General features: G+C 44.6%; 1 protein-coding gene across 1 annotated transcript in view; it reads right to left on the minus strand.

Moving 5' to 3' along the window:
* Positions 1-8340: 8340 nt before the first annotated feature.
* Positions 8341-12503, minus strand: part of RMND1 (required for meiotic nuclear division 1 homolog) — a 32078-nt gene continuing 27915 nt past the window's right edge. Inside the window, exons 11-12 of the mRNA XM_006768716.2 lie at positions 8921-9037; positions 8341-8562 (exon numbers count right to left, since the gene is read on the minus strand). Coding sequence (XP_006768779.1) covers positions 8530-8562; positions 8921-9037 — 150 coding nt within the window. The 3' untranslated portion in view covers positions 8341-8529. The remainder of the gene's footprint in view (positions 8563-8920; positions 9038-12503) is intronic.

The following is a 12503-nucleotide window of genomic DNA, read 5'->3' on the forward strand; positions in this document are numbered from 1 at the left end:
ACTCAACCATTGAGCCCCGCCTGCTGGGCTAGAGCTGCTATTCTTGAATTTAGAAATGGTCAATTGTTTTGCTGCTAGTTCTCTCAAAGGCATAGGCATGCATTCTTAGATTTTGTCAAGTATGCTAATTAGTTTGACTTTTAGTTACCATCAAGTCATAGCATTATAAGGGATGCTGTACAGATTATATCTGCTTTCTGCAACTTGAAGTAGAAATAATTAAATGGATGCATACGCAAAGTTTGGGGAGAAAACTTAGTCTTTGCAAGAAGGACTAGTGTCTCCAGGGAAAGCTGTTAGTCTGATTGTGGGAGAGCCACAAGTAACCTGGATTAAGTAATAAGAAAAGTAAGTTAAATTATCTGTTTAGTGTTTATGTGCTGAGTTTGCATTTTGGAAATACATTTGGCAGATTAGGCGTTCAAAAATAGTTTCACAGATTTCCCAAGAAAATCATAGTGCAAGCAAATAAATAATCTGAGTGGATTCATCAAAAGTTGTTATACATAAATATTCTGCAAACTCTTGTAGTGCTGAAAGCTTTGATAAGTTATGCTGAAGTACACGAGGAAAATATGCTTGCTGTGTCCTGAAGAGAGAGGTCCAGTGAGCCTTGGACTGTGGGCAGAAAGCAGTTTAATAATCCTGTACTTGTTTTCGCAGAAGTTGGTGTGTGCGCGCAGGTTGAAGATGGGATTTCCTTTAACAGTGTCTGTTAAAGTGACATGCTAATACATGCGGGTGTTTCCCAGAGCAGCTTTTGCTCTGCATAATTCTATGGGGACCTCCTAGTTTGGACAGTGACGTGCGTTTACAAGCTGCACGTGCACGTCTGCCTGCCGTCTGTGTTTTATATCACGCTTAGCATATGAGTCTGAAAATATGTATTTTGAGTCTCTTACATTTTATTGGTTTGGTTATAAAATTTATAGAAAATGCTCATTTTATTGTTGGTTGTTGAGACCATATTCCCTCAAGAGTTCCTATACTTTAGGGAACATTTTGTCTTAAACCTAAGTGTAGGCTTGTGGGTTTCAAACTTTTTCAGTTGTGATTCTAAGACATATGCTTTGTTAAATGTACACAAATAAATAAAATTGAAAATTTTCAGAAACTAGTACTTGTTATCAGTTATATACTCTGCTATCTTTTGTAACTAGTTCATTTATTTTTTTTTAAAGCTGATTGTGGTGCCTTAAATGGATTTCATCAATCACAGATGGATCAGGGTTCAGAGTTTGAAGATCACTTGTTTATCTCATACAGTTTCTGTGGGTCAGGAATCTGGGAGCAGCTTAATTAGGTAGGTGGTTGTGGGTCAGGGTCTTTCACGAGGTTGCTTAGAGTCAGTATGTTGACTGGGCCAGGAGATCTGCTTCTGAGGCGGCCCACACTCCCGCAGGTTAATGCTCGCAGTTGGCAGGTCTCAGTATTTTCCCGTTGGGCTCCTTGAGTGTCCTCACGGTGCGGTGATGCTTGGCTTCCCCCAGAAAAAGTGGAACAAGAAAGAGCCAAGGAGGAAGCCGCACCATCACTGTCACTTGCTGTTAGCTCAAAGCAAGTCACTAAGTTCAGCCTGTGGCCAACTGGAACGGTATTAAGCTTCATGTCTTCAAGGAGAAGTATCAAAGAATTTGGCGTTTTTAGTAACAAACACAGTTCTATATTTTTCCTCTTTATGGATGAATTAGGGTTGAACCGGAAGCCTTGCTAAAATGTCAGTCTTTAAGTAATTGTCATGCTTAATTCACTTTTTTGTCTGAGGGCATCTAATCTCATTCTCTCCTCAGTCATAAATTTGAGAAAGCAGGGTCATATATTCTCGGGGGGAAAACACCAGTTTTTCTCTGACTTGTCATGAATAATCTATGCTGAAAAGATGAGAAAATCGGCTGATTTTTAAGAAATCTTTTCTAAAGAAGTTATAGTGTATAACTGTTGTCCTCTAGTCTGCCAGTTTGCAAGCTTTTCCATAATAGTAGTTATTCTTTCAACTTTTAACTCTCTGTTCGTCGCTTTGAACCTGTGGATTCAACCTATTGAAAACAGTTTTTTGATCCATGGTTGAGAATCCCTGGTTGGGAAACTGCTCTTGGGAATGTGAACTACTGTTTTTGATCGATGGTTGATTGAATCTGGAGATGGCTGGCTTCTTTGATTGATGAGAAGTCTGTGGATACGAAGGGCCAACTATATTTATTGAAAAAAATCAGCTTATAGATGGGCTGCGTAGTTCAAAGCTATGTTATTCAAGGATCACCTGGACTTATTAAAAGAATTGAAACTACTTGTTAGCTTCTGATGCTGTCTGTATACTGACCACAAGGTTGTACTACTGTTATAACTACGGCAATTAGCACATTTCCAGGACCTAAAAGATGTTCTAACTTAAAGATAATCAGGGTTCGAGTGTAAAGACAACTATACTACTTTCTGCTGTGAAATTTTCCTGGAAACTGGAGCTAGAAGGATGTGTTCTAAGACTAGTTTGGCTAATGGCACCAGGAACAGGAGGAGACCCTGACTTTGGTAGTGTGAGTGAAGCCAGGATCAATTTCTAAGGCCTTCCTTGATTTTTTTTTTTAATTCATTATGCTTTTCTGAGTAATACGTGGGGATGCAGTAAATTATCTTACACTTTTACTGTAACAGATTGGATAATGGCTGCTTTTTTCTTAACCCTTTGAGCCAACCAATATCCTAGGAACTAGGCTAAAATTGCCAAGGCATTTTTGCTGATTTTACAGCAGTTTAGGAAATCTGCACTTACGTGCCATCTGTCAATAAAGAGCGAACTACTAGCATCTAATAGTGACACTGCAGGAGGAGTGCGATCGCGCTCCCCGGCACTCTAGGGGTTACACACCTTTCCGGTTTCTCTTAACCACCAGGACTCCTGACAGTTCCCATTCTGCTCTAAAGCACTGGTTGTACCAGTAAATCTGTGTTTTGTTTCATTGTGCTGAAGGAGTGAGAATGCAGCATTTAAAAAATTTCGTTTTGTTAACCCTCTGTGACAGTGGTTCTCAACCTTCTGGCCCTTTAAATACAGTTCCTCATGTTGTGACCCAACCATAAAATTATTTTCGTTGCTACTTCATAACTGTCATGTTGCTACTGTTATGAATCCTAATGTAAATATCCGATATGCAGGATGGTCTGAGGCGACCCCTGTGAAAGGGTCGTTCAACCGCCAAAGACGTCGCGACCCACAGGTTGAGAACCGCTGCTCTGTGAGGAAATCTCCATTGAGGAAAGGGAATTTGGAAGAGAGACTTTAAATCTTCTTTAAAAACAGCCAATTCAGAATTCTCAGAAAGAATTGCAAGTAAATAGATTTGACTGAAGGTACTCAAAATATTCCTCTTCTCGTTCTCATCACCTCCCAGCACAGTGACACACAATTTGTAAAGGCAGGGAGATGGGAGTTTGAGAAGATTGGTTGTGGAAAGGAGAATGGAATCCCTGAGATTGAGTACTTAGTACATTAAGTGGAGCAAGAGGTGCTAACGAATTACTTTATATCTGTATAAACAGTATAAACCAGTTAATAGGCTCTAAGTTAGTGGTTCTCAGAGTTTAGTAAGCCTAAGAATCTCTTGGAGAGTTGTAAAAAACAGGTTGGTAACTGCAGCCTCAGGCTCAGATTGTAGAACAGGAATCAGTAACCCTGGAAACGCAGCTATTTACTGAAGCAGTGGTCTGAGCACCAGACTTGGGAAAACCTGCTCTAAGTGGTAGAAAGACAGGTCAGTAATTGAATAGGAGGATGTGATTATTTTGTCAAAATATGATAATCCTAAAAACTATTGATTTTGCATATAGAAACATTTCTGCCTTTGACTACTGCAGTAATCTAGGCACCCCAGAATGCCTGCTGGCCGCTACTTGGTATGTGTAAAATCTGTAGTTTAAAAAGCCTTTTAAACAATGGAAATATTTATATTTAAACTGCTTTATATTTAAGCTAGAGGCCTGATGTATGAGATTTGTGTACTGGGGTGGGGGTGGGGGGCTGTCCCTCAGCCTGGCCTGCGCCTCTTGCAGTCCGGGACCCCTCGGGATGTCCGCTTAAGCTGTCAGTCAGACATCCCTCTCGCAGTCTGGGACTTTCGCAGTCTGGGACTCCCTGACTCCTTACTGCCCATCTGCAGTGGAGGCGGGAGAGGCTCCCGCCACTGCACTTGCCAGCCATGAGCCTGGCTTCTGGCTCAGCAGTGCTCCCACTGTGGAGCTCCTGCATTGAGTGTCTGTCCCCTGGTGGTCATTGCGCATCATAGTGACCAGCTGTTCTGCCATTTGGTTGATTGCGTGTTACGCTTTTATTAGATAGGACTAGTGGCCTGGTGCACGGATTTGTGCACATTGAAAGGAAATTAATTAGAAGGTTTCGGGTGGGGCGGAACTGGGCGAGAAGGGCTGGACACACCCTGGAGCCAACCTCCCATGGTCCCTTCCTAGTGTCTGTGGAGTGAGCAGGGTCCCTCCGGCAGGTGGGGTTCCTCGGCCTAGCCTGTGGGGATCGGGCGGAAACCGGCTCTCTGACATCTGCCAAGGGGTCCCAGAGTGCGAGAGGACACTCTGCAAAGTTGCTGTCGTACAGGGTGTGGAGCACAAATTCAGTGTGCAGTAAACCAGATTTGGGGCCCACAGTGCCCAGCAACAACATAATCCACAGCCGAAGGTGGAATCACGTGGCCCCGTGAGGAATTGGGCTCCCTCCTCTCTAGTTTCAGGGTGTGTCACCTGAGACCCACTGCTGCCAAGTCACTGCAGCTTGGCAGCTCCTGCATCGAGCATTTGCCCCATGGTGGTCAGTGCACGTCATAGCAACCAGTCGGACGGTGGGAAGGACACTTAGCATTTGGCCTTTTATATGTACACTAGAGGCCCAGTGCACAAAATTCGTGCACTCAGTGGTGGGGAGGGTTCCTCAGCCCAGCCTGCACCCTCTTGCAGTCTGAGAGTCATCAGTCGGACATCCTTAGCACTGCTATGGAGGTGGGAGAGGCTCCCACCACCGCTGCTGCGCTTGCTGTGAGCCTGGCTCAGGGCTCTGGCTCAGCGGTGCCCCCCCCCACCCACCATGGCAGCATACTGACCACCAGGGGGCAGCTCTTGCATTGAGCATCTGCCCCCTGGTGGTCAGTGAACATCATAGCAACCGCTTGTTCCACCATTCGGTTGATTTGCGTATTAGCCTTTTATTTCACTCACACACACACACACACACACACACACACACACACACACTAGGCCTGGTGCATGAATTTATGCATGGGTAGGGTCCCTTGGGGTGGCCTGCGGGAATCGGGCTCTAGCCTCGCAGCCCCAGCCCTCACCCCCAGCCTTGCAGCCTTGCCTGGCACCATCCTCACCTTCTCCACCATCCCGCCCTATTTGGTGATCAATCAGGACCAGGCCCACCACCCGGCAACCTTGGCGCGTGGGAGCTGGGTGGCAGCCCCACCCCTGCCGCTGGTTGCAGTCTGCGGGGTAATTGTTGGGGCAGTCGGGCCCCTGCTCGCACCCACCTTGGCCTGGTGCCACCTGCTCACCTGCTTCACCATCCTGCCACCGTCCTGCTCTTATCGGGGCCCATTAGGGCCGGCAGCCTTGCCACTGCCAGCGCTGCGTCGCCAATGCCTGCCATGGTTTGTGCCGCCCCCTGGTGGTCAGCACACGTCATAGCAAGCAGTTGAACTCCCGGTCAAACAATTAGACTTTTATTTATATAGATGAACCACTCCAGACATTTCTATGCCGGATTCACTAACATCTATCTAAGTCTCAGTAATGTTTCTGAACTATGGATTCTAGGGGGTGGGGGGCCTTTCCATCTCTGTTTAATCTCATCCTATGTGGATTCTGAGCTGAGGTAGTACTTTAATTAAACCCATTAGACAGATGAGGAAACAGGCCCAGAGAGGTTCAGTGATTTGCCCAAGGTGATGCAGCTATGTAAATGATTCAAATTTAACATTGATCTCTCTCCCTGGAAACCTGTATTTGTTAAATTTCCACCACAAAAACATCACCCTAATACAATAAATTTTTATGCTTGAAGGCCTTATTGTTTATCTTTATTTCTTTGCAACATACTTGTGTATAAGTTGAAATGTTAAATTTTAATTTGCCATGACCATAAGGCACCATATGTTCATTTTTTTTATATTAAAATTGCTTTATAATGAATGCACTCTTGAACCATACAGCAAATCGTTTGTTGATGCTGGGGTAAAATTTTATTGGAAACTCCCCTTTTAAGAAAAATTTTTTAAAAAATATATTCTTATTGATTTCAGAGAGGAAGGGAGAGATAGAAACATCAATGCTGAGAATCATCAATCAGCTGCCTCCTGCACGCCTTCCATTGGGGATCAAGCCTGCAACCCGGGCATGCACCTCCGACTGGAATCAAACCCAGGACCCTTCAGTCCGCAGGCCAACACTCTACTGAACCAAACCAGCCAGGGCTAAAAAAAATATATGGAAGGGAGAGGGAGAGAAACATCAATGATGAGAATAATTGATTGGCTGCCTCCTGCACACCCCCTACTGGGGATCGAGCCCACAACCCAGGCATGTGCCCTTGACCCCTTGACTGGAATCGAAGCCGGACCCTTCAGTCCACAGGCCAGTGCCCTATCCACTGAGTCAAACCCGGCTAGGGTGGACACTCCCTTCTTACTAGGTGGGGATATGGTCTCAGTTAAAGGAGGCTTCATTGACCAGTATTTTAAATTGTCCTGTTTGGCTTCCCAAAGGTTTTTACAGGTTAAATATAACTAAAGGTTTTTAAATATAGTGGACACCAAACTCGGATTCAATCTGGGTGAGCGATGCCTTCTGTAGTTTTGACGGGAAGACTGACTGCAGGTGTGTGCCTGCGCACAGCAGTTTTATGGAGGTGCTCGTGTGGAACTTGATCTAGAAAGCAGTTACTGAACTGTCCATGCCCATGTGCTCCTTGGAACGTATTTGTTGCCCTTGGGGTATAAATACCTCAGAAGACTGCTACTTGAGAACTCTTGCCAAGTGCTGCAAAAGACCAGGATGGTCACCTTCGCACAGGCACAGCAAATGGAGTCATCGGTAGGTGTATGGATGTCTGTTCTCTTGGTAGAATGCTATACAGTTAAGTTGCAAAATGACAGTGTCTCAGTTTTAAACAGAACAATCCTTTTCATCAATATGTATAGAATATAAGAAAAAGAACATTTAAATTCACTGGGGTGGGACAGCAGAGGAACAGTTATGCATAAAAAGGCAAATGAAGATAAAGACTTTGTTTTAAAAAAATGTTTCTATTGATTTTTAGAGAGGGGAGAAGGATACAGAGATAGAAACATCGATTGGCTGCCTCCTGCATACCCCACACGGGATTGAGCCCACCACGTGGGCATGTGCTTTGACCAGGAATTGAACTGTGACTTCCTGTTCACAGGTTGATGCTCAACCACAGAACCACACCAGCTGCACTGCCCATCTTATTTTATACTAGAGGCCTGGTGCACGAATTCGTGCACGGGTGGGGTCCCTCAGCCAGGCCAGCGATCAGGGCCGATTGGGACCAGCTGGGAGTGGGGGTGTGGGGAGGGGACACGGGAGATTGGCTGGCTGTGGGAGCACACTGACCATCGGGGTAGCTTCTGCATTGAGCATCTGTCCCCTGGTGGTCAGTGCACATCATAGCTACTGTCCAGTTGTCTAGTCATCCGGTTGTAATGGTTGCTTACACTTAGGCTTTTATACACATAGATATAAAAGCCTAAGTGACCATTACAACCGAACGACCACAACAACTGGAAAGACCAGTCAACCAGTCGCTATGATGCACACTGACCACCAGGGGGCAGACGCTCAACACTCAACACAGGAGCTGCCCACTGGTGGTCAGTGTGCTCCTGCAGCCAAACTCCCACGGCCAGCCAGCCTCCTCCAGTCTGTCCCCACAGCTGGCAAACCTTCTGCGATCCCTTCCCCCTCCCCTCCCCGCATCTGGGAGGCCCTGGCCGGCCCTGGCCGGCAGCCTCATGGAGGCTGGGTGAGATGGCCCCAATAGGCCCTGATAGCCAGCCAGGCCTAAGGACCCCATCTGTGCACGAATTTTGTGCACTGGGCCTCTCGTATGTAGATAACATTCCTGAGTTCCTGCAAGGTTTCCTAGCCAAGGCCATGATTGGGATTCTCTGGGGATAGGTTAGTAGCAGTGTCCAAAAGCTAAGCCTTAGGCTTTACTGAGTATCTTTGCTTAGATTTCCTAGATGCTAAGTGTATCCAAACTTCTTTAAAATTGACATTTTTCTTTCAAGTGATCAGTGTTAACAGTCGCAAGCATTAGGTTCTTCATAAGTTTTATTCAAGCAGCAATACATTTAGGAACAGAAGAAGATTATAGCTTCTTGATTAAAAAAATTAAATACTTATTAAATAAATGAGACTCCCCCCCAACCGTGAACATTTATTTTTGATTGTAGAGCTTGAATTATGTCTTGCAATAAGACTTTTCCTTTGGTCATCACTTGATTATAAAAATACTCGTCCCAACTCAAACATTACCTTAGAGTGAAAAAAAAAGCGAGAGTTAATAATTTCATGGCAAATTACTGGTACAAGCTAAGATGACTCTTCCAAGGTGGCGATTAATGAATTCTGAAGAAACAGTAAATATGTGTCTTTCCCATGTGGCACTTGCTGTGGGCTTTACATTGTACATTTATAGGCAGAACTTTCTCTAAATGCCATATTTTAAAATGTAGTACTTTTTAAAAAATCAGAATGCATTTATAAAATATTATCTTAGCCACCTGAAACTTAACCTCACTTCCAAATAGACTTCGTAACTGGAACAAAGTCATGTTCTTTCTCCCCAGCATTTTCTATGCCGACTTTTCATTTTCATGAAAAGGTGACTTACCTCTATGGTGATGAGGATGACGATCATCCACTCCAGACGGAGTGCCCTCTTCTCTGTCAGGTGATTCCGCATCAGATCTGTCAGCTCCATGCAGTGCTGAAGTTTTTCATTCATGACCTGCATTAGAAAAATAGTAAAAAAATAAAAAATAGGGACATAAGTATCCTGTACCTCAACACATTTAATTCAGCAAATAAGTAATATGGTCACATGCTTCAAAATTGTACAGGTTGGACATAGGTATACAGTGAAAAGCATCCTTTCAATTCTCTCTCCTCAGTTCTCTCCCTGAAGGCAACCTGCCAATATTCCCTGTCTTGTGCATCCATCTAGAGCAGTGGTTCTCAACCTTGGCTGCACATTAGAATCACCTGGGAACCTTTTTAAAATCCTGATTTCTGGGCTGCATCCTCCGGAAATTGTTTGTTACTAATGTTGTGGCTTCACCCCATAACAAAGAAACAGAATTTCCGGAGGATGAGGCCCAGAAACCAGGATTTTAAAAAGATTCCCAGGTGATTCTAATGTGCAGCCAAGGTTGAGAACCACTGATCTAGAGACATTTTGTATGTACAGATTGAACTGCAAGAAGTACTTTGCATACTGAAGCTCTTATTGGACAGGTTATGATGGGAGATCTAAATAGTTTTTTTGGTGGCTGCCCATGGATTTTAGCAGTTATGAAAGGCAAAGGTGAAACATGGTTCATTCAGCATGGCCTTAAGGTAACAGAAACAATGATTAACCTACCTTATACTACAGTTCACTGTCAAATCCCACAAACAATATCACGACCTGCTGCACACTCACCACTAGATGGTACTGTTTTTAGCGCTGAACTGCAGAGGTTCTGTCTGCTGATGCCTTCCTCAGGTTGGTTGAGGGGGTTCATAGAATACAGAATCTTTGAATTTGGGACTTGAATGTGACCACTGGCAAGTCATACCTCCTAAATCTCTCTGTAGCTCACTTTCTTTTGGAAATTGTCAAGTCTGGAAACATTTTAAAAAATAGTTTGATTCCCCTTGATTACTTATGGGGGGTGCTGAAGATGCAGGTTTGGTCAGTGGAAATTTGAGACACGTTACAGATGCATGTTCAGGGTTTGACTGAAATGTGTTATGTGCGGTATAATAATAAAAGTGTAATATGCTAATTAGACTGGCCGTCTTTCCTTCTGGACAAAGCCGCAGTGGGGGGGGGGGGGCTGAGGCAGGTCCCTGCCCACAGTGGCCAGGCCAAGGTCCTTGCATGAATTCTGTACATTGGGCCTCTAGTAAAACCATAATACGGTGCACTGACACAAACAGCCTGACTGATGAGCCCGGCACATGGAACCTCACTGGTAGCAGGTTTCGGACATTACGGTCACCTTGTAGTATCTCTTGGGTATAAATGCACAGGACAATGCTTTTCTTTTTTCCTCCCTCCCTTTCTTCCTCTTCCTAGTTTTGTTGGCTGCTTGGTCTTGGTTTATATCATGCAGCTCATCCAAGCTTACTTCTTTCTTGAAAACACTGACCCAACTCTCCATTTTCTTTCAACTTTGACTAAGGAACCTACATGTTCTTCCTCTACCTCCTCATCCTTCAACTTATTCCTTAAGCTTTAGGAACTGTATATATTACCACCACTCCCCTGAAACTTCGAAGCCCCTAATACGAAACCTAACAACTTTTGGTTAGATGCTAAACCTCAGTTGACTCAAGCATCTGACCACACTTTGAAATGGATGTTTCCTTTGCTTTCCCTTCCTTAAGAACTAAGATCTACCTCTGACCGCCATTCTTTTTCTGAGTCTTCTCTACCTCATCTTGCCTTTGAGTGACATTTCCCAAAGGCCTGACCGTGTCCTTGTCGTCAAGCTCTCTCAGTGATCTGACCTATTCTGGTTTGTACAGATACTTCCTAAACGTCAGTCATTTCTGTCCTACCATCACTACTTCTGTGATACATGTGCCAAGTGTACTATTAAGAACCAGAAGACTGTACATAGAAATGTTTATTTAAAAACCAGTACCATCAATGGAAAACCAGTGCTACGGGAAATAGTGCTTGTTGTCTACACAAAACTGAATCTGACACCTGTTAAGACAGGATATGAGCATCCAATAGAGGACCATTCAAGACCCCCCTAACACCAAACAAAGCCTTTCTCCTCAACAGTAAGTGGAAGTGTTACTTGCTTCAGTGTTATCTCAGGGTCCACGTGTCACCTACCTTAATTTGTTGTACAAGTGTATGTATCACATTTTGGGAAAGACTAATATAAATTACTATTTTATTTTTTCTTAAATTTCTCTTTTTTATTGAATTTATTTGGGTGCCACTGGTTAGAACTACTGTTTTATTTTTTAAAAAAAATATATATGTATATTGATTTCAGAGCGGAAAGGAGAGGGAGAAATAGATAGAAACGTCAATGATGAGAGAATCATTGCTCAGCTGCCTTCTGCACATCCCCTACTGGGGATGGAGCCTACAACCTGGGCCCGTGCCCTTGATTGGAATCGAACTTGGGACCTTTCAGTCCGCAGGCTGACACCCTATCCACTGAGCCAAATGGGCCAGGGCAGAACTATTTTCTGATAACTCTCAAATATATATATGCTTATCCTTGATTTCTCTGAATTTCTGACTGCCTATAAAACATCTTTTGGGTTTCCTGCTAGCACCTCAAAATTTAGCATTTCTCAAACTCACATTGACCTACTGTTCAAGGCTACCCTCTTGGGTTCCCTATCTCCAGTCAGGTCACTATCTTCTCAGTTACCCAGGACAGAAACCTTCAATCTTTAATCCCCACTCCCTACAGTTATCTGGGGCTCTAAGAGGCGCCAATCTGTCCTGCTTACCATGTCTTAATACTGGTAGACCGCCAGGGGGTTTCCTTTCTTTTACAGTGGTTTCAACTTCTCATTCCAAACAGGTTAGATCATGTCAGTCCCCTGCTCAAGACCTTAAACCTCTACCATTGCCTTCATAACATCAAACAATTCTGGACCATTTAGTCCAATCACACTTTAGGTGATGGCTTCCCCTTCAACCTTGAAGGCACAGCCTTTGTGACAGCTCTCCGACCTTCTGCTCCTTCCCCTCAGTGCTCTGATGGCACTTCACTCTGCCTCAGTTATGTTGTCTGCCCAGCGCCCTTCCCTCCTGCCCACCTTCTTTCAGGGAGTTACCATATGATGCCGATCATGGCATCAGCCACCTGAAACCCTCCCGAGGAGCCAGAGGGTAGACGGGGTGGGTACAGACCCGGGCTCAGACTCACGTCCGGATCCTTTGAAGTTGCCAGGCAGAGTGAAATGTCAGTTTGGATACCCCCTCTCCCCACACCCCACTGTCCCATCTCACAGAGAATGCCGCCAAACTGGTACGGAGTCTGCTGAGGAGGGAAGCAGTCCTGACGACCTGTTTGGGTCTGTGCAGCAGACGGTGCCCATTCCAAACTCAGCCCTGCTCTGTTGTGTGAGCCGGTACAGCTTATCTTAAATTTACATTCTCACCTCCTCCTCCCCACCTCTCTTCCCATTTTTCTACCCAGCGTTCACAGAGAGACATCATCATCCTTACTCTT

The sequence above is a fragment of the Myotis davidii genome, unplaced genomic scaffold (assembly GCF_000327345.1).
Source record: "Myotis davidii unplaced genomic scaffold, ASM32734v1 scaffold1323, whole genome shotgun sequence".
NCBI classification, from domain to species: Eukaryota; Metazoa; Chordata; class Mammalia; order Chiroptera; family Vespertilionidae; genus Myotis; species Myotis davidii.